Source organism: Rhinopithecus bieti, unplaced genomic scaffold, assembly GCF_001698545.2.
Source record: "Rhinopithecus bieti isolate Rb0 unplaced genomic scaffold, ASM169854v2 scaffold_1070, whole genome shotgun sequence".
Classification (NCBI taxonomy): Eukaryota; Metazoa; Chordata; class Mammalia; order Primates; family Cercopithecidae; genus Rhinopithecus; species Rhinopithecus bieti.
Genome location: NW_016803844.1, coordinates 4,872,997 through 4,896,539, shown reverse-complemented (window position 1 = coordinate 4,896,539; position 23,543 = coordinate 4,872,997). Strand labels below are relative to the sequence as shown.

Below are 23,543 nucleotides of genomic sequence, written 5' to 3'. Positions count from 1 at the left end.
AATTGAGGTGGATGTGGTGTGGGACAGTTCCCACACCCGGGTTTCATTTTGAGTGTTAAATGCGTTCAAATATGAAAATTCAGGGTGAAACTTAGCACAAAACTGCCAGGTTTTGGACTACTCATTTCAGAACAAATTAGCATATTCAATTTCGGGGGCAAACCCGTTAACCAGTTTTGCTAGTTTTTTAGCAAAATTTACAGCAACATTTTTTTTTTTCTTTCCAAATTCTTTCATTTTGGATCTTGGTCTCTGACATATTTTCATCTTTGGTCCATACTTGGACTGCTTTTTAGTTTTATAGTTACTTCTAATAATGTAGTAAGTGTTTGAAAATCTACCATCCAAACAAAAAGTTAAGATTTTGACCATAATTTGTATCTCATTACCTGGTTCTCCACCACACCACCACCACTGTGCCATCCTTCTGACTCCCCTTATGTGAATTGTATGGTCATCCTTGAATGTTTTTGAAATTCTTTGCTTTTTTGTTGACTCTTTGGCTTTTGTGTAACTTTTTTAGTTGTTACTAAAAGAGAATATAATGTTTTATACATAATATCTTGGGACATACTTTTTCAATGTGATAACATCATTAATTATATATTGTAGACAATGATGTGTTTCCTTGTTCCTCAGTGTCACCTTGGAAATTTTTTTCCAAATTAATATCCAGTGATTGCACAATCCCTTGCTCTTCATAGCCAGAGGACTTCTTATTAAATGTAGATTACAATTCAATTTTTCTGACCCATCTATAGGTTAATCAAAACTTGGATGGAATGTTGATTTCTTTAAACATGTCCAAGTCATGAAAACATTTTTTCACACTATGTTTCATTTTTTCAAAATTAGCAACCTATTGGTTATTAAATACGTCAACTGAATTGTGCACTCAGTTTTCCTAACTTTCATCTCTTGCTTTCTCACTTATTTTTGTGTCTGCCAAGAGGATCCCCTTATAAGTGAGAAGACATTTTTTGTACACAGTGGGACTATCTTATACAAATGACAAGATCAGAGTAAATAATTTTTACAGTGCATACTGAACAAGTAAAATTATTCTAAGAAATGAAAGCTTTAGGTTTCCAAACAGTACTGGCACAAATGCAACTGGAGAAAGCAACAATAATCAACAAGTAATAAGTTATGTTCTTTCCTGAGAACACTGTTTTTAATCAACTGATTTGCCATGTCTGAGTTGTTACCCTATCTTTAATTAAACATCCTTGGGTGGTATTTCTACTCAAAAAACAACTGTTGTAAGTTCTTTGCACTATGAATATCAGTGTCTAAGGGCTAACATATTAGCCTGTAGCAACTTAGACAAATGGGATGAATAGGGAACAGCATTGGAGTGTGTATGTCAAATGAATTAGGGCAGTAGTTTAGTGAGCCAATGTGCCAATTTGGAAATGGATTCTTCTTCCTGCTGAAGAACTCTTTTAAAAATAAATTACAATCATAAAGCTGCCACAGTTTACTGTGCATAGACTTGTTTAGAATTGGCTCTCCTTCATGAGGGCTGCTTGGTACAGGTATTTAAGCTACTGCCAATACGGCTAACAGCCCATCAAATAGAAAATATGCTGCAGGAAAATACATGGGTTAAGAAAAACAGTTAAATATCATGCTGTTATTTTGTATGTCTGTTTAAGCTTTTCTCTAAAACAAGTTGACGTGTTTTTAAATTGTTTTTAAAAAATAAACTCTAAAAGCCTTGAAAATAGTGCAGTCTTAAAAGTAGTATTGATTTTAGTCAATGCTAAAAACACTTTCAGGGGAATAAGATGAGAAACCACATGAACAAGTTTGCCACCAATAGTGGCAACAGTGTATGTCATGGATTTAAGAGAGACTCAAATAAAAATAAATCCTCTGGTGTATATGTGTGTGTGCAAATTTAAAGAGTATACTTTCACACTACAGGGTATTCTTTCTACTTGCTTCTATTCAAGCATACTAGCTTTTATAACACATATTGAGATGGCAAATCCAGCTTTGTATCATCCAAAATGTTGAAGAAATTATCAGATTGCGTTTTTCTATGGTTTTGTATAGTACCTCCTATGGAAGATTGTAAGGAACAAGAGCCTATTATGGACAACAACATTTCTCTGGTGCCTTTTGAGAGACCTGCTGTCATAGAGAAGCTCACGGGGAATATGGGAAAACGTAAAAGCTCCACTCCACAAAAGTTTGTGGGTAAGCATTACAAATGCTTTTGTTTCTTTGCAAGGCGATTTTAATAGGAAAAGGCAAATTCCCATATATTAGAAATATATATGATGTGTTTCAGTTCATGAAATCAATACCCATCTCTTTTCTCCATTATTCTTTTCTACTCTCTGCCACTCTATGTGCACCACACTTACACCAACACACACAAACACACAAAGAGAAATAAAGACTGATAGTGGTCACCACTCAAAATATGATGATACAGTGAAATCACATGTAAAATAGAAAATATTAATTTGTTTTAAAAATAATCATACAGAAGAGAAATGGTCCAGCCTATTGGCCAGTTTTGTAATCTGTTTTAAAATTTTCATTAGTGCCAGGCTTTTCTCTGTTTTTTTTTTTTTTAACCTGTCAACATTTATGCGTAGTGTTCCATTATTGGAAAGCTAAGCATGTGGGAATTATTTATATCCGACTGCTCAAGGTCATCACCAAGGTCTGATTGCAGAAATTAAAAAAAAAATTCAACCTCAGACATAAATGGGTTAATTATTTTAGTATTTTATCTGGAACGAAGAGAATTTTTCTTTTTTTTTTTTTTCCCCAAAATTCTGCATTGGAAAATAATGCAGCAACCTACATTCGAGATGTTTCATATTTGGATCTTTATTTTATATTTTGATCTTTGTTTTTTCATCCAGCCTATGATTTTGAACTGAAAAGATTAAATATCATATATTTAGACTTTCCCTTTTCATTTCCAAACCCTTAGATATTCTTTGATACGCCCAATGTTGGCATCATTCTGAATGCATGCTGTAAGTCATAGTGTGTCTCTGAGGATACAAAAAGCATGGACTTTTTAAAAGAAATATGAATAATAGAGATTCAATAAAAAGAATTGTTAAAGAATTGTTATTCATTGTATATATAGTATATCTATTCTTGCAGGCTTAATGTAGGATAAAAATATTCAAACAGATTCTCACATTCTAGTGTCAGCATTGTGGGACATCCTGATTAAATGGTGATTGAGAGAAAAATCTTTGCTTTGGTTATTTCAGAAAAGAGAGTCTAACACAAGTCCATTACTTCAATAAACATTTAAAGAAGGTTTCCTTTTAATCTGAAATTGAGGAACTAACACATCACCAAAATAGTACTCTAAGACTAGCTGGAGGGATTTATTGAGAACTCATTGAACGATGGCCGAAGGGTGACTGTAAGGGCCATAGTTTATACTATGTCAGTTGAAGCCCCTGAGTTATACACAAAGGACTGCCTCAGGCTTTAGGTAACTTTTCTTTCTGTTCTTGTGGGTGACTATGAAGAAAAAAGAAATAAACAGCCAGTTTACTTATTTTTAATACTGATTTTTTTGATGGATATCATTAAATGTTTAAATCTAACTAGACTCTAGTGTAGTTGGAAAAATATAAAATATATTATCATTCTTTCTGTCTTCTGAATTTATATAGTCTACTCTTTGTAACATTTTTGTCGTATTTCCTGACTTAGAGATGTTACTCTCAATTTTATTTCACTGCATTCCTTAGAAAAGGGGACAGATTTTTAGAAAATTACATTATGATTCTAAAATATTTATATTATATTTCTTATTAAGAATTTGAGAGTATATTTTCTTTATTTGGATTCTATCCTAGTAATATATAACAAACAGTAGCCACAGTTATTACTTCTATTATTGTTCTTGAAACAAAAAATTTCATCATTCCACACTTACTATAAATTGCCTTCTCCATGTGCCTCAGTTAAATACTATTCTTTGACCTTATCAAATTCTCCAGGCTAATGATCCCTGAACTTCCTGTGTATCAACTTGTCTCTCGCTCTCTTTTCTTATTCAGCTTAGATTCCATGGTTCATCACATCTACATCTCTCTTGCCAATATTCTTGCCTTTCTTGCCTTGTTGGCTGATCTGTCATCCCCTTCTCCTGGTGAAACTCCACTCTCTTGTAAAGCTGACTGAGCATCAGCCTGCACATCTGGTACTTTTGGAGAAAATTCCACAGGCTGATGAGTTGGCATCAATATAGATAAATGAATAACTGATCCCAAATATCAGCTGGCCCATCCATCCTATGGAGCAGCACTCCTTTAACCCATCCCTGAACAATCATCTCTCCTACTCTCCACCATGACAGTGCCAACCTTCTCTACTGTCTGCAACATGCTGTCTCACTCCTTGGTGATCTTATATCTATATTCACAGGGGATAAAATCACTGGAAATGATTTCAACATAATATTTTCAATTCTATAGGATTGTATGCATCGATGTAAATACTTTTATCCTTTTTCCTTATTTCAATGAAAGAACTATCCCTCTTTCTAATTAAAGTTCATTCCTCCTCTTGTCACAGGAATTCTCCTATCCTGTCCCCCCAGATACTTCACACTATTATTTTTCCTCTTTCTCACTTACATTTTAACCTCTCCCCTCTATTGGCCATTTCCTATCAGCATTTAATGCAATAAATTCTCATAATTTAAAAAAATCTTCCTTTAAGCCCCGTCTCCTTCCAGGTACACCTATAGACTCCTTTACTTCAAAGATGAAATTGTTGAAAGAATCTCTATGCTTGCTGTATATGATTTTTTTCCTACTCATTTCCAAGTCCATGTAACCTGTTTTTATTTCCCACACTCCATTGAAATTATTCTCATTGAGGTCACAACTAGCTTCTGTAGTGCCAAATCCAGTAGACTCTTTTAAGACAGTGTCTTACACAGCTCCTAGAGAGTGTCTGCCACTATTGAATAGTCAATTCCTTTGGAAACACACTCTTTTCTTGTTTTTTATAACACTGTTCTCTCTCTCTGACTGTGCTCAGTATTCCTTATAGACTTATCCTTAACAGCTGTGCAAGTTGGGCAAAGTCCAAATGGAGGCCCCCATTCATATGCCTAAATATTTTTACATTATTAATCTAACTGTAAAATTTATTTTCTACCCTTCCAACTTGACTAAGTTCAAATAAATATGCAATTCTCAGATTTCTTGTAGCTCTACACTACACCTTGGCAGAACGAGAAGAACCACCCACTGGCTTACAGCGAGGCTGCTCTCTTAGACCCACTGCTATTTCTCTCCATTACCAAAGGGGGTCTCACACACACACATGTATGGACACCCCAGTTTGTACATCCAGGTTCTTTCTACATTGTACATAAAGATCAGTGCCTTGGCCATCAGGCCTAGGTGTGTACTTACCAGTAGCACTGTTGGTATGAAGTATTATGGACCTTATGAAGAGGAATGTGTAGACCCTAGAAGCAGGCTCAGAACCATTTGGTCAAGGAATTCTGGGGTCTGAGTGAGCTTCAGATCAGCACATTCCCTTGGCCCTACAAGCTCTTCGTTTCCTGAGAAGGGCCCAGGGCTCCCTAAACAGGGGGCCCAGTGCAAACCCCACTTTCCCTGATCTATGAGTAGGCAGAAAAATCTTTGTGTTATTCCAGGTTCTATTTTTGATCCATCCCCTTCACACTCTACCTGGGTGATATCAGTTATTTCCTTGGCTTCAGAGGTTGCTTTCTGTCAACCAATGACTCATTTCTACATCTCCAGCCCAGGTCTCTCTTCTGAATTTGAGACTAAATCTTACTGGACATGACTATTACTCATAGTCTTCCCCAAACTGAATTCATCATCTTTTCTATCTCATTGTCATCCACTAAATTTCCTAGGCCAGAAACCTGGGCCAGAAACCTACAGCAACAATTTCCTAAACTCCTTTGCTAAATTAATACCTTAAGGGCACTTCCCTGTTTATCTCCTTCAATCTGTATTCCTTTAGGGAAATATTCAATTTTTTAGCATATTTAGCCTTATCTAACTTGTCTTTCTCACTTGTTTCCACTCTCAGCCTTATTGAAGTATAAGTAATTCCTCATTTATAAGCCATGCCCTCTTGCCTCTGATCCTTTCTACCAGCTGCTCCACCTCATGTTTCTTCACTTGGCTAATGTTTACAATCACATTCTTGTCCTTGATTCCATTTCCTTCAAGAAGTCTTTCTTTAGTCCTCTAGTATGTGCTAAATATTCCTCTTATTTGACCCCATCACACATATCACGCTAGGTCATAAATGATCCTTAAATTGCTATTGTTCCTTCCAAGCTGTAAACTCTTTGAGAATATAGATCAGGTTTGTCTAGCTTAATTTTGAAATGTTTGACATTGCATATATCTTAAATTGAATGCCATGAAATAATTTCTCCTCATTTTATCTTTCCATTTTTATTACTCTAATCATTACACAGATCTCACTTAGGGGCCATTTCTTCAAATCTGAAATAATACTATCTACTTTAATGTGTTTTTCTAGAATGCAAACCTGTAGATCAACATTTTCCATCAAAATGCTTACAAGTTAAGCATCCATCCACAACAACATATTAACCATTTATAGGAAACCCACATATGTTTTTAAGAAGCATTTATCTGTAAGATTTACCTATAAAAGTAACTGGTAAATAGAGACCACATTGTCTTATGGACAGAATTTTTAAAAGACGAAATATTCTGTTCAAAACCAGCAATATATGGCTAAAAATCAAAATTGCTTTTCCTGTTGCAAGCACCAAAACTCTTTTATAGTTATCAGTCAGACATTATGTTGATGTAAAATATTGGAATAAAATTATATTTGTTAAGGTGTATATTTAAGGAAAAACTACAAACATACTTCAATCAAGAAAAGGTATGGGAAGATAGCAGTGGGTGTACATACCAGCACCATCACATACACATGTCTAAATAAGAAAGGATGATATAAAAATGAATATCAATTTCAAGAAGCAAAACAATAAAACAAGATTTTCCAAGTTTACAAGCAAATACTTTTGAAGTAACTCCTAATTTTATTTTAAATAACCCTAAATTTCATTCATTTTATTAGGTGGTACAACTTTTAAAAGTATTTTAATAATGACTTTTAAAAAATCTCCAGAATGACATATATGGGTTATATATATATTTTCTAAAATAGTGGCTGAATCAAACAACTTAACCCTACACAACAGTGAGGTGCCATCTGTTATAACCAGATCACTCTCACTTTTATGATCTTTATAGCTTCGTTGCTAATGTTCAAAATATGCAAAATCAATCATAGTCTCTGACTTATTTTTACTGGGTATTTATTCTTCCTCCTATTCTCCTTGAACTCTGTTCAAGCGAGAATTTTAAAAGAAAATGAAAGTATAATAGACTCAGTCATCTCTTTCAGACTAAATGCATTCTCATGACGGCATCAGAACAAATGCAAAGGGCTTATGAAATTTGTATTGCTTTTATATTTTTTTCATGTCAAGAATATTTGTGGCCGGATCCAGTGGCTCATGCTTGTAATCGTAACACTTTGGGAGGCCAAGGTGGGCAGATCACTTGAGGCCAGGAGTTCTAGACAAGCCTGGCTAACATGGCAAAACCCTATCTCTACTAAAAATACAAACATTAGCCAGGTATGGGGGTGCATGCCTGTAATTCCAGCTACTCGGGTGGCTGAGGCATGAGAATCCCTTGAACTGGGGAGGCGGAGGTTGCAGTGAGCAGAGATCACAGCACTGCACTTTGGCCTGGGCAACAGAGTGAGACTCTATCTCAAAAAATAAAAATAAATTAAAAAATAAATAAATAAATAAATAAATAAATAGATGTGTGAGCATCAGCAGAATTGCTCAAATACTTGACTTATAGAATAATATATACCAAATTATGAAAAATGGAGGCAATCAGTCCACTTCGTACCCTTTCATATTTTAATCTGATACTAATTTTTTTTTTTTTTTTTTTTTACTTCTTTCACCTCCCATTCCCTTCCAGGGGAAAAGCTCATGCGATTCAGCTACCCAGATATTCACTTTGATATGAACTTAACATATGAGAAGGAGGCTGAGCTGATGCAGTCTCATATGATGGACCAAGCCATCAACAATGCAATCACCTACCTTGGAGCTGAGGCCCTTCACCCTCTGATGCAGCACCCGCCAAGCACAATCGCTGAAGTGGCCCCAGTTATAAGCTCAGCTTATTCTCAGGTCTATCATCCAAATAGGATAGAAAGACCCATTAGCAGGGAAACTGCTGATAGTCATGAAAACAACATGGATGGCCCCATCTCTCTCATCAGACCAAAGAGTCGACCCCAGGAAAGAGAGGCCTCTCCCAGCAATAGCTGCCTGGATTCTACTGACTCAGAAAGCAGCCATGATGACCACCAGTCCTACCAAGGAAACCCTGCCTTAAATCCCAAGAGGAAACAAAGCCCAGCTTACATGAAGGAGGATGTCAAAGCTTTGGATACTACCAAGGCTCCTAAGGGCTCTCTGAAGGACATCTACAAGGTCTTCAATGGAGAAGGAGAACAGATTAGGGCCTTCAAGTGTGAGCACTGCCGAGTCCTTTTCCTAGACCATGTCATGTACACCATTCACATGGGTTGCCATGGCTACCGGGACCCACTGGAATGCAACATCTGTGGCTACAGAAGCCAGGACCGTTATGAGTTTTCATCACACATTGTTCGAGGGGAGCACACATTCCACTAGGCCTTTTCATTCCAAAGGGGACCCCTATGAAGTAAAGAACTGCACATGAAGAAATACTGCACTTACAATCCCACCTTCCCTCAGATGTTGACATACCTTTTATTTTTTTTTAATATTATTACTGTCGATAATTCTTATTTTATGGACGCAGTGTCATTTGCTCTGCCTAATTACGATAAGGAAGAAACAGAAGAGAGAAGGGATGGAAATATTGTTTCTTTATCACTGGCTTGTTTATTTTGTGGGAATTTAAAAGCAGTCCATTTCTACTAAGGCAGATCATGCTTTGAAAAAATCACTTGATTCATAAAGATTTGTCACCTAAGAGATTCTGATTTGCCACTGATATTCAGGATTATGATGGAAGACAGGAAAGTTTAGAGTTTTCTGGGTAGGACTTTGGTGGTTTAAAATGATATAAGTAACTTTATTCTTGAAAGAAGAATGTGTTTCAAACTGTAAACCAATTTTTTGTTCTTCAGACATCATGGAACACAAAACACATTGTTATTTTCAGTGATAACTCCTAGGATGAGCTGAGTTGTTGTTGTGGGTTCTATGTTTACTTCCCCTATGGAATTTATAATTCAATATGTTTTACACTGTATCATATAGCAAAACTTTTCAACTACAGGTAGTTAAGGGCCACCTACAATACATCTGAGGTCCTGTGATCTTATTTTTCTAAACGTAAGCACTGTTTTTCCATAGTTTTGATGACTGGCATTTTATAGACACCCTGGCAGCCTTACTTTTAACACCTTTAATGAATAGTATTTTTATGTAGTTTTCAGAATAACATATGGTCTAAGAGTGGATAAAAGGCAGTCAGTAATTTCTGGGAGGGACTTCTACTTTCATAAATTTGTTTGAGAGGTTTTCTTTTAAAGTTGTAATGTGATGGCAGCATAGTATGTGTATTTGTTTCTAAAAGTATGCTTATGATTGTCACTTTATCAGCATTTGATCAGTGTTAACCAGTCAGCAGAAAAATATAATTATGCTAACAGTAGGGGGAGAAAACCCACTTAGAAATCCATTTTCTGGTATTTCTCTTTTCACTAGTTTTTTTCAAGATGTGACCTCCCAGTGTTCTGTCCATAGTTCATTCATCTTTTACTCTTCGAGTAGAAGGTCTTAAAAGTCTTGCTGTTGGCTATTTCTTTCAAAATCTCCTCAGAGCAATTGCTAATTTGACGTAAATCTGGTAACTTGAACCCTGCAAGGTTATAGAACTAGGGCTATTTATTTTAGTATTTCTTCAGTAGTATTTACTACTCGTGCTGCAAAGAAAAGGGAATGGGACTTCTTTGTAACCTGTACATTGGACAACAGATAAAAGATACAAAAAAATAAGAAAGTTTACTTTTACCCTTCTCGGAGTCTAGAATGTGACAGAACCCCCAAAGGAAGGTCCTGCACATTTTTCTGTTTCCAAAACATTTAACTCTGTAAGCCCTTGTTAGAAATGAATCTCAATCCCTTAGTATGGAATTCCCCTTACATGGCATAGGTTGCCATATTTAATGTGCAGATTTTAATTTCGTTTATGTGGGTGCTCTGTTTTTTCTTTGCAGTCCAACCACATTAGAGGGGAGGAACCGAGTGATATTGATTCAAGTCATTTTAGGGGGACATACTTGGAAGGCAGAACTTGCTGCTTCTGTTTAGGGAAGACAGGCCTGACTGTGACTGGATTATCTGATAACCATTTGTGAATACTGAAATTCTGTTAAGCAGTAACTGATAACTGCTCTAAAAGATCATTAAATAGGATGCTGAAATTATGTGTCTTCATACAGTGTGGTATGAGAATTACCAAGTCAAGAGAATTGTGGACATAAGCAAGTTTGGCCCCAATACTGCTCTTAACTCATTTTCCAGCTTATCATTTGCTATTTAAATGGTAAGCACCAGCTAAGCACTTCTAAGCACTAACAAAGCTAGAACTAGGCAAAAATTGTTAGAACTCAGCCCTCTTCTACCAGTCCGTATCGTAATTATTTTTGGGAAAATGTCCAAACTGCCCCTTTAAATCTAAGGAAATGCACCAAAACAGAGATATATAGAATGTCAACCATTACATTTTTTTCTGCATGCCTTGGTACATTGTGAACATACAACCTATTCAAAGTTAAAGCATGTTTTTGAGACTCTCTCACCCTCCCACCGCCAACCATTCCTGAATAATAATTGGAATGGCTTTTTTTTTTTCCTTTTGGATGAGGTAAATAATTTTAAGGTTCATAATTTTGTCTTTTACTGCAATTTAAGGAAACATTTGGATGTCAGTCAATATGTTTATAATTTTGACTGCATGCAAATTTCTGCTGGCATTGTCTATGAGTTTTCTTCCTGCTTATTTTTTTTTCAGTATATGAACAATCATGTATCTACCTGCCCCGGGAGGGAACTGAATTTAGGTGGACCCTAAACAGTTGTGTAGTTTCCTTATGAAGACAGTGCTAGGCACTTTGCTTTTCTGATTTCATCTTTTTGGGAATCTGTTTTATTGAAGGTAGTTAGTAGCTGAGAGTGCATTTGCTACAAGCATGTACATGTATTTTCCTAGCTTCGTGAGGAACAGAAAGAGGTGGATATGGCTCAGGGTGTGGCAGGCATAAATGAGGACAAGGTCAATTCAAATTTGTGGGTCAGAAAGAATTTTTGTGAACATAGTGTTTTTGGAGAAACTCTGGATGGTTATATTTGCATGCCTTTACAAAAGGAAATACGCAAGGTTGTAGCATCTAAAAATAAATATAAGAGTCAGACACCAAATAAATCAAGTTTTATGTAACAGTTGTATGCCCAATTTATTTAGGTGAGATTTCACATTACAGAACGTATTTGAGGAGCATGAAAATGGGTTATCTGCTGTATTTCCCAGTTTGGCAAAAGTTCAGAATTTTATCACATTGCTTTGCCCTAATTTTGCCCAGAATTTTATCTTAGCCTCTCTCTAATAGTGATGAATCATGCTTAAAAAGCCATTCTAATTGGACCTTTTTAAGACAGGGAAAGGGACCAGTAGGCAGATTGGAAGACATTTCAAGTCATTGAAATATTCCATTGAGATTTCCTAAAGGGACAAAATTGGGAAAATAAGAAACTATGACTTAGATTTGGCTACATAGTAGAAAGTATCTCCCCTACATACATATGTATGAATCATAGGTTATATGTGTGTGTGTGTATTACACACACATTCTTTTAAAGAGAATTCATGGGAAAAAAAAAGCAGTTGGAGTGATCAGACTTATTGCAAAAACATACAGAGAATTTAAATGACAGTTAATACTAAGAAATTAGGTGGGTTTACTTTATCAGGTTGTAATAGGAATCACTAAAGAAATTACTAGTGTGTCTTTAGGACCAGTGGCAACTCTTAAATAAAACTTTGGGTCCTTATGATCTACTTACAGAACAAAGTGAAACAAGCAATGATTAAACTGACTTGATGTAAATTCAGAGATATTTAATGTAAAGTATTTTGGAGTAGGAAGAAAATACAGAAAATAAATATTATCAACAGTTACCTATTAGCAAATAGAGAAAGACAAGAATAGTTTAGTGAGCCTGGTATTTTGTTTTTTATAGTTTTTATCTCGGTTGTACAACTCACAAAACCCTGCAGTCTTTGGTATTTTATAAATGTTTAACAAAATTTACATCAAATTAAGGCATTTAGATGAAAATTATGTTCTCACTATCTTCCAAATTTTATTTCATCCTATCTCCAAAATGATTTCTTAGGGTAGAAAAGAGCAGAAGGGTCTGTAAAATACAAACAAAAAACTGTGTGCCCCTAGTTTCAGGCAGAACTTAAACTGTCAGAGGTACTAGCTACGTGATTTGTTTTTGAACTTTGGATTGTTCACGTCCAAAAATGGATAAATTACATTTGTGTTGATCATCAATTATATTTTATATATTATTTTAATAAATACTATCTGAATGAAGACTATTCTAAACCAGAAAATTCCCCAAATCCAAAAGAAAAAAAAAAATGTGGGAGGGGGTGAAATTGAAGTTTGTATATATGAAAGTTATCTTGGAAATATTTTAATTCTCCAGTTTCTGCAAAATAATTAAAATATACAGTAACTGCCTGAATTTAAGATGAAGTACTATATTTTCCTTTATATTTGGTGCCTTTAAAAATGCATTGGAGATGTGGTTAACTGTCACAAGCTCTACAAACTTTAAATTGCCCTTTTAAAAATCACTAAAATTGAGCACTGAAATTCATCCTGTGTTTAGGGCAATCTTTAGAGCAATTTCAATAAAATTTTCCAGCTCAGGCTGTTAAAAGGAACAGGAAATTTGAAACTAGACTTAATACCTTTTAGTTTCAAGTATTTCTGAAAGATCAAATATTCAGTAAAAATAGAGTGCACTTACCTGTGGAATTTGAATTATAATTTGTTTTTTTATTTTGTTTTAAGGAAGAATAAGTCCTGTATCAAACAAGAATTTATTAGATAATTTTTTGGTCAATAGAATACAGTGTTGATTTGGATTTTCATCTCCAGACTAGTATTGTTCTAGTCTTGGAATCTGTATTTTCTAATCTGTTAGAAAATAGAGATTGAAAATTGATGGAATAATGTGAAAAAGCAGGTAATTAATTCTCCTTGAACAAAGCAAAACTGAACAGTCATATCACATTGCTATTCTCCAAAGCATAATTTCAAATGGTTTCATACCATGGTTGTGTATTACTTGCAAAGGGCGTGTTAGGATATGACAGCTTTTAAAAAAAATGAGCTGCTGGTTATACAAAACAAATGGCATATGACCAAGAAGCTGTGATATGCTAGTGTTTCTTTTTATCATAGTGTATTACTAGGCCAAATAATGACACCTTGAATATTTTTACATTTATTGCAGAAACCTTAAACTTTGGAATTTCCATAAAGTTTTATGTAGTATTCTATTTCTAGCTTTTTAGTTTTATCTTGCTGTACTGTAAGTTTGAGGATATTTTTCACATGCACTCTTAGGAATAAGTTCATAATTCTGTTTATGGGGCTTTCCTCCCATAATACTGCATTTGTATATTTTCTGTATAAATGTGTTGTGTATTAACCTTTATCCCATACAGAGAGTGGTACAAGAATGACTAGTTTTCTAAGATGTCCTTTTTATTGTGAATACAATATAAAATCTAGAGGCCCTCTGCTAAGCCACATAAAGTACAGCATAACTTCGTATAGGTACAAATAAGCAAGTTTGCAGTGAATTGGGCCTTCAAATTACCTCAAATGACACACAGTAAGAAAAGCTTCTTGAGCAGGTGGAGGTCACTGAATCCCCTACTATGCACTTACCAAGATTTTACTTACTTTAATTTACTGGAAATGGATTTTTTTAAAAAATGAGTACACTGTAACAAGGGAAGGGATCTGGGTTTTGTTGTTATTGTTTTATTCTTGCTTTTTAACGTAGCTCAAATTCTGAAACTGTGATTTAAAAATTTTTGACAGTGAAGCATTCTGATTTTACACATAACTCCCTTCCCTTTCTGTGTAACAAAGGTCTCTCTGTTGTCTCTTAAATTTTGTTACATCTCCCCCAGCCTCTTTCTTTGTCCATCTCCCTTCTGTCATTGTCTATGGATGTCTTTACCTCTCTGTTCTCCTGAAAGTTTGAAGATAAGGTCAACTCTTATTTCTAGTTCATTGGTAATTTAATCTTAATTTTTTTGTTCGTGATTTTGTTGGTTGTATAATCTGCTGACGTATTTTATACTCAAGTGTAGTTTTCTATTAAAAGAAAAGTGGTTGGATTAAAATAGTAAGCTATATAACCCTCATGTTACTTTCACTTTCAAATATTGGGTACCTAAAACATTACTTCAGAGATTATGTAATCCTATTATAGTGTGTTTGCTTTCCTTTATTGTTGGATTTTACATTCTGATTTGGGTTTCCTTCAAAAAATGTATATCATGAAAGACTAGACAGTTATTTGCAAGTGTTTAGAAAGGTGTTAAAATGTAAAGCAAAGAGTCTTAACTTTCTCCTAATTGGGAGAAAAATGCTTTAACATTACTATAATAATATTCCAGGTTTGGAGGGGGTCTCCAGGCCCCATATTTGCTGTTAATACTTGGACCTTTTAGACCATGTGTTATTTGCAATCCCAGAATGATTGCTTCTGCTATTAGTTAAAAGATCCTATTCTTTTCTTTCTGTACAAGTGCAATACTCCCCTTGAAGTTTTAAAACTATGGTGATTTTTTTTTTTTTCTTTTCTGATCTATTCTTCCTTTAGCTAATGGCAAAAGAAACTCATAAAAGTCATAGTATGTTAAGGGACACAACAAACAAAAGAAAACACTCCACAATCAAAAGATTACAGAATGTGGAAACCACTAGTCTGATCTCATGGTATCTTTTATTTAGGCTAAATTTCCATGGAAATTAGTAATCTTTTGCTTGAAAATGGTCCAAAGTTGAACTTTTTACAGATTGAACCTTCCTTAGACCCTCGCCCAATGCTCTAAATTAAGAACCTAAACTTAATATTTTATTTCACTTCCTCTCCTTTTAGAAATAAACTTTTAAACAAAGCAAAAGCCTTAGCTGAATTTTAACACTTACATATCACCTATTGGAGAAAAATTTTAAAAAAAAAAATATTTGGAGCCATCCTGTTTTCATACAAATTTAAGGTAAAAGTATTTTCCTTATACGTATTTATATGTAGTGTGCTAATTTTCTTTTTTATACCTGTGGTCCCTGTTAGTAAAACTGCTGTAATATAAATACCCATCGTTTTTTTAAAAGATAAACATTTCTTTGGCATTTCTTTTAAAGGCAGTTACTGCATTCTGCATTTGTACAGTATGTGTCTTGGCGTTTTAGATATTTTTTCTTTAACAAATACAAAGGTATTTAGACCTATTTTTAAAGACTAATTGCTTGACAGTTTAGGATATTTTTGTTTTAGAAACAAAAAAAAAAAAAAAATAGGTCCAACCAGTAACACCTCATTTTTTTTCAAACTAAAATTTGCGGAAATAAAAACTATTGTTTAAAAAGAATAATATATATATATATAATATATATGTAAAGTTAAAATTTCCAGACCTTGTACGTCAGGTTTGCTAAGTGTAATGTAGTTTTTTTAAGGCTCAAATACCATACCTCAGAAAATGAGGTTTACTATGGAAATACTGAAACAGTCTTTGCAGCTGTGTGACAAGTCACTCTACTACATACTGATTTGGAGACCTCCGCTAAACAGTTTTATCACTGCAGACTAAAATGTGGGACTTGTATTTTCTTTGTTTTTAATGCACACACATACATGTTCTGTGCATGTATGTGGTTACTGTGTATGAGTGTTGTGTATGCATGTGTGAGTGTGTGTCTGTATGTGTGTACAACTAAAGAAGCTGCAGAAACTTTGTAATACTTTGTGAAAAGGATTATATTATAAAGGTTTGTACTGTCTGAGTGCACAGCTACTGGAATAAATTTAGGGAATCTCAGGAACAAGCATATAATTTGTCCAAGATTTATTTCTTCTCAGAAGTGTAAGTGCAGTTTTTAATTCTGTATATTATTTAATATTTTACCAATAAAATAAACTTCTGACATAAAAAGTTTGCTATAAAAACTTTCTGGTGAAAATTCTGTATGCAAACATGTCTTCCAAATACAGAAGACTAAACTGTTGACTATACCAGGCTTAAATTACCATTCCCATTGTGTATTTGTCACACTTCCGGTTCCAGAGGTTTGGATACATGTGATATCCACAATCTACATCTCAATCATTAGTCATCTCCATCACTGCTATGTAGTCCACCAGAGCAGAGAACAAAGTATTACATGATTTGTTAAGAATGACATCTCTGCTCTTTAGACAGCTTTCATACGTGTCTTATTTCACTTATAAAACAAATAGAGGAGTGTACATCAGAGCCTATCCCCTTTGTACAGAAGAAAATAGACCTGAGGAAAGAAAATTGTGACTTACTCCAAAGCACATAATAGTGCACTGAAATTACACAAGAGGTCTGAGTGCTCTGATATGGTCAATAACACTACTAGAATAACACTACTGCTATAGAAACCAGCATTTCTTAGAAGTCAGACAAAGATAAAATTAAGAATTCATAGCAATTATTCAGTCACACTAGCAAAAACTGTTTGCCAGTTCTGTTTCCTGAAGTACATTAACTACGTGAGTCACACATATCTCTTTGTTTCTTAGATTTTACAAATGTAATTTATCTTTTGCCATGAGAAGTTTGTTCTGTTATAAACATCTTCATAACCAGAAATGCAAAAGGGCATATATGACTGCAGATTCATTTTATTGAGTGTTAGCTATCCACTATCCTTCAGGCCAATTTGAACTCCACCATCACAGTTGAGATAGCTGTTAGAGTTTTTCCTCATTGATACACATTTATAGACTTTCATGGATACTTATCACATTCCCCAATAATTTCACTTCCACGTGTCACACAGAATTAAAATACCACAAATTCAAATAAAATTTCCTGCCTTGACTGTATCATAATTCAAAATACTAAGCTAATTTGGGCAGGGGAAGATGTAAAGAAGTGAAATGGCAAAGCAAAAAGAAGAAAAACTTACCAAATCATCCTCCAGTATTAAGTTTATAAAGGATTCCTTCAAGATCAGCAAGGAATATAAAATTCCCCTGGTGTATTATATCAACAGGAGCCAAATGAAAAGGATTTCTTAAAAAATGTGCCATATGCTCTTGACTTTTCAATTGCAATATGGTCAGAGAAATTATAAATAATTTAAATCTTGATATGATTGTAAGACTTTTTATCAGCATGCCCAAGCCAGAAGACTGTTCTTGGGGTGTGAACCACATGGTGAAAGGATTTCATCTAGCATTTTAGCAACCCTCCCTCCTGCTATTAGGGGGTTTCAAATGGACCCGTTAAACGTCCAGGAAAATCCCCTTTTTTGTTAATACCCTTACTGAAATGTCCCAGTGTGTTTATTTAACTTCTCACTAGAAGTTCCAATGAAGGTAACAATTGGTGAATTTGAATTTTCCTACTTTTCTCCTATTTGGCACTATACCCAAGGGAGAGATTTCAATAAAATAGCCTAACTGGCAAATGGGAGAAATCAACAAAGAAGACAAAGTTATATGGACTTCCAATATCCCATATAAAAATGGGTAAAACCTGGGAAAATAAAGATGTGTTCAGTCTGAGAAATATTAATGTGTTAGCCTTTTTCTTCTTGCTCTTATTGCTGCTTTATAATCCTAAACTGTCTTCAATCAGACCGAGTGCTTCTAACTTGAAATTTGTCAGGCAAAGGACAAATCCCTCAAAGCAGTACAAACGGATACTGCCCATATTGGTGTTGAGTTGTTTGTTCTAGAAATCCTTAGAAGAGCTGCATGAACCTGATCATCAAACCAAATGGAATGTCTGTGAAGAAGCAAGAGGCAGAACCAAAGGTAAAAGGGAAGTAACCTAAGAGTATTTGTGTTGGATTTCATTGGGCCTTTGGTAAGTCTGTGATGAAAGAGGGAGGAGTCACTGTGTTGTCATTTCACCTCACCAGATGGAGCTGGGATCAGTATTCCACTGGGAATACTTAGTGGAAACCCTTTGATCAGGAAGTAGGAGAATTTAGCTAAGAGGGAATGGCAACAGAGTTCATATTGTATCAATACCCTAGGCCCACTTATTGGTTCTGGTTTTGTGGACATAAAAGCTTAAAAGACTTTGATCAATATCTATCTGTTCTCCTTGACCCTGTCACAATTCTAATTACTCTAAATAAAACACAATATTTTTCAATGTGAGAAATTTAAAGCAACTACAATATGTGAGTTTTAACCATACCCCTTTTTACAAGTACTTTGCAAATGAGCACAATTGTTCCTGACTTTATCTAATTCACTCTCAAAATGCTTATGGAAAGTGTAGGGTATCTGATACTTTATCTTCATTTTGTTGGCAAGGAAACAGATTCAGGTTGATTGTGATTTTGTTCACAAGCACCCCAATCAGTGAAAATGCTAAAACTAGACTCTAATTCCACATATACTTAGTTTAGTGTTTTAATTTCTAAACCAGTTTATCCACCATTTGATTGATAAACCTAATTAATAAGAGAATCAGCAGGCATACTTTAGTGTTTTGTTTTTCTAATTTTTAAATAGAATTATCCCAAATGAACTCACTGGCACTGTCATGAGGACTGAGAAATACAGTTAGTAGCAAGGCAAAAATCATTTGAAATTAAAATATTGTTGCAGACATTTTTTAAATGAATAAATTATCCTAGCTTGGTCTTCTAAAGACCCCTTTGTGACCCAATTTAAATAAATGTGGGCTTTTGATTACTTACTAAATTTCCTTCAGAGTTGATGGAATTCTTTGCCGTTTTCTAAATCACTGTATCTCATCCCCATACTCATTTTCCTTAGTTCTTTCATTGCACAATGTACTTTCCAATATTTATACTTTGTTTTTTGCCTTCTCTTCATTTGAAAACCTTCACCTGACTTATCATTAAATCTATGAATTTATCAGTACTGGAAGTTTATCAGTACTGTCAGTGATATCCCAGTGTTTTCAGTGATATCATTGTCATTATGTCTTCCAAATTCAGTGAGCAGCCTGGAGATGGTGCTTATTCTTCTTGGGTGCTAAAACCTATCTACTAAGTTATCTCTTTACTGTTAATTCTGTGGCACAGAGCAATATCAAGATTCACCCTCAACCCCAACTCTGTTCATTGTGAAATGAGTGATATATTTATGGTAAAATCCAACCTTATGTTGTCTATCCTTAGGAATGAGACATGTACTACCATTTGGTCAAAGCCAAGACAAGTTTCTTCAGTCTTCAAGGGATGGTTGCTGTAGTAACACCTAGCATTATGTTCTCCTTGTCCTACTTCTCCAATGTAAGTAAATAACATTTTTTTGGCCTTCAAACAGTCTATTCTTTGTCTCCCTGCTTCTCCTCACCCCACCCCTCTACACAGCCCCTCCCCACTCCACCTCCCTTCACTGTTTGTTTATTTGTTTCAGATTGTAATGCATATATATTACTATCATTTGATAACACTCAAGAGGAAAAAAGTGGGGCAGCAAATGACTCATGTTTTTCCAAGCTCTTAGCCAAATTACTTTTCAGGCATCCTAACAAATGGGAGTTTGGCTATACCATAACACTAATACGTTTTCCAAGCTGCAAGTAGAAGCCCAGAGTCTGCTGCTTTCTTCTTTAATGTCTTGACAAGTCTGATTATAGCTAAGAAAGTGATCACTTGATCACATAACAAGCATGAGAAAAATTCTGCTGCAGGCAAGGGTAAAGGAAAGAATTTATCCTTTATTTGCCTTGAAGAATTCAAGTAGCTTTCTTGGGTCTTTAATATATGAAATGGGTCATCACCTAATGCTTTTGAAAAAAAGATGAGCTCTGTATTAGATCCCTTATGCTTTTCCTGTTTTACTTGAAATTCCAAAATGAGTGCACAATAATATAGTCAATTCACACTACAGTATGCTGACACATTGTCTGCTCTAATTAGAAAAAAAGTCATTTTGACTCTTAAAAATTATGATTAAGTGTCATATTGAGAGACTAGCCACCATATTCAATATGATATCTCTCAGCTTTAACTAAATGCCCATTTGTGTTAACATATTTTTAATGATTAATTTATCCTGGTTCATAGTTTCCAATCTATAGAAAACAAAATCTTAACACTAAAGAGCTTGACATAGTGAAGTGAGTTTGAGCTATATAAAAAACGTACTAACATGTCATTCCATCAATGTAGATTATCTTAATGATGTGGGATTTTTAAATGAGCAATCTGTCATAAGTATGTTAGGATACTCTGTATGTTTGGGTTAATTATATTATACTCCTTTATCTGACTCTTAGAACATAAACATGGCATGATCAGCCCCGTTCAAAAAAAAGAAGCACTTGAGAACTCCCAGAAATGAACAAGATAATGAAGGGTATGTATTTTCCTTTCTGTACTCACATGGTTCATATGAGTATCAGTAGGTCTTGCCAGCCACATTTCCAATGTGTGTATAACCCAAGTACAATTATTAGTCATCACATGGAAGTTTATAAGTAGCTTTGGACAATACTAGTGTCCCATGGTAATTAGGCACATCCAAGCATCATGTATTAGTAATGGCAATCTGTCAGCCTACCACTGGACAGCAAGTGTCACCTATAATACCAGCACAGGATTAGGGAACAACTAGTATAATTTATTTACTTGCTATGTTTTATTTATTTATTTAGAGACAGAGTCTTGCTCTGTTGCCCAGGCTGGAGTGCAATGGCACGATCTTGGCTGACTGCAACCTCCATCTCCCAGGTTGAAGCAATTCTCCTGCCTCAGCCTCCTGAGTAGCTGGAATTACAGGCTCCCGTCACCATACCCAGGTAATTTTTGTATTTTTAGTAGCGATGGGGTTTTGCCATGTTGATTAGTCTGGTCTCAAACTCCTGACCTCAGGTGATCCACCTGCCTAAGCCTCCCAAAGTGCTGGGATTACACGTGTGAGCCACCACGCCTGGCCACTTGCTATGTTTTAAATCTGCAGACTTTTTATTTCTATGTATCTGCTGTTTGTTCTTTAGTTCTCTGTATGCTGGGTTATAAATAACCCTCGTTTTTCTCAGAAGCAAAGCCTTTTTTTTTTAAACTTTTTTTATTTGTAAGACTAATTTTCAATATTTTGAACCATGTAAATTACAAATGTTATAGGTGGGAGAATTGGCCCAGTGAGTTTTACACTTCTACATTTGTTTTGGTCCATGAGACCTAAATTCATTCCATTTGTCAAGACTATTATGGCAGAACTCCATAATAAAACTTATTTGGAGAAACAAGGACAGCTCCATCATTGGCCATCTGAATGACAGTAAGAGTGAATGACTTATCCTACCTCATTTATCGCTATGTACCAAGCAGGCCTGATTTATATGTAGCAACACCTTTCATGACAGCAAGGCCTTTGAATATTTTACTATAAGTAAAGTAAAACTATAATGGGCCTAAGTGTAAAAAAATAACCTTATCATTTTATTGAGTAATATAAAACATAGAGTATCTCAAGATTATGAAAGAATGCACACATTTTAAAACCTAAATTTAAACCTAAATTCAAGATAATTTTAATTTAAACTTAAGTTCAAGGTGAAGGGAGTAAAATATTATCCTTTAAAGATGTAAGGTTTTTCCTTTTTTTCTTTTGAGAACCCTGAAAACGTTACCTGGTAAGTAGTACTAGAAGTATAAAAAACAAGTAGGGAACAACATATCCACATATTCTTTCTAGGATTCTGGCTCAGTGACATTATTTGTTCCAGGATTCCTAGCAAGGCCACTTTGTGTCCTTGGAGAAATTTAAGTAAAGTCTGCAGAATTAGCCTGTAGGATGAGACGAGGATAGAATGTGCAGATGATTTAGTTCTCAACATTAAATTTGAGTCTACTTGGAAAATTGGGTAGATCATAAGCTCTGTCCTTTCTTTCGATACTATCTCTTTCTTTCTGAATGACTGGCTCCTGTTACAGTGTCCACAAGAAAAAATATCTAAAATTTAGGAAGTAGAGTATGTATTGCATGCAAGCCCCTTGACTAAATACTGTAGGAAGTTCATTCATTTATTCAGTACTTCCAATGTGCTGGTCTAGGTGCTTAGCACATAATATCGAATAAGACACAATCCCTGTATTCAAGGATACAAAAATCTTACAGTGAGGAAGCAAACAAATAATTAAGCATCATAAAACATGATAATTATTACCATAAATATAAAAGAAAAATACTATGGAAACAAATGGGTGGGGAACCTAATTCAGCCTGAGACTAAGAAAAATACGTCCTGGTAGAAGTCACAACTAAGCTGAGTCCAAAAAGATAAGCAAAAGTAAATTTCACAAAGAGGGAAAGATAAAACAGGAAAATGGAAAACATGTTCTAAGCAGAGGAAGAACATCTGCAAAGTCCTGGAAGACACAGTGGGGCAGACAGGGAAAGAAAAGAAGAGTCCAAGAGAGACAATGACAGAAACAGAGAGTGAATAAATATGAATGGTTACATTCAGAGAATTGCGTGTTCAGTATGGCTTGAGTGTAAGATGAGAACAAGAGATGAAATTGGGGAGTTGAGCAGAGTTGCATATTAGGGCTTTGTTTTTCAAAATGAAGGAATTTGAATTCATACCAAGGGAAACAAGGACCAACAGAGGCCCTATTTGGAAGTGATATGATTAGATTTGCAAAATTGCTTGGGCTTCAATATGAGATTGGAGGGATGTCATACTGGAAGTAGAAGCTGCTGCAGTAAATCCTAGAAAAAGATAATCGTGGCTTGTGCTATGGGAGTGTTCTGGAAATGGAGAGATACAGATTCCAAAGATATTTAAAAGGTGGAAAGTACTGGTCTGCTCTATGCTGGATGTATGTGGGCAGTGAGGAAGGGGGGTTAATTAAGGATGATATCCTGGTTTCTGACTGGGAAGGTTAGGTGCATGGTGGTGCCACTTACTCAGATCAAAAAACACAAGGGGAAAAATAAATTTAAGGAGTAGAAAGGTGATGAACATGCTGAACCTGTTGAGTGTGAAATACCAGTATCACATTCAAGTAAAGATATCTAGTAGGAAATTAGAGATACCAGGTTAATATCAAGAGAAAGATCTGGGCTTAGATCACACACACACACACGCGCACACACACACACACACACTCATACATAAATGCATATACAG

The 23,543-nt window shown here is 35.0% G+C and overlaps 1 protein-coding gene across 9 annotated transcripts in view; it reads left to right on the top strand.

Annotated features, from left to right (window-relative positions):
• IKZF2 (IKAROS family zinc finger 2) overlaps positions 1–16,390 on the top strand; it is a 176,465-nt gene extending 160,075 nt beyond the window's left edge. For 7 of the 9 annotated variants that reach the window (XM_017855680.1, XM_017855655.1, XM_017855639.1 and 4 more), the window contains 2 exons: positions 2,062–2,205; positions 8,037–10,763. In XM_017855680.1, the coding sequence (XP_017711169.1) occupies positions 2,062–2,205; positions 8,037–8,761 (869 nt within the window). In that variant the 3' untranslated portion in view covers positions 8,762–10,763. Of the gene's footprint in view, positions 1–2,061; positions 2,206–8,036 lie in introns of all 9 variants that reach the window. The other 2 variants (XM_017855659.1, XM_017855699.1) reach the window with 1 other exon arrangement.
• Positions 16,391–23,543: the final 7,153 nt, after the last annotated feature.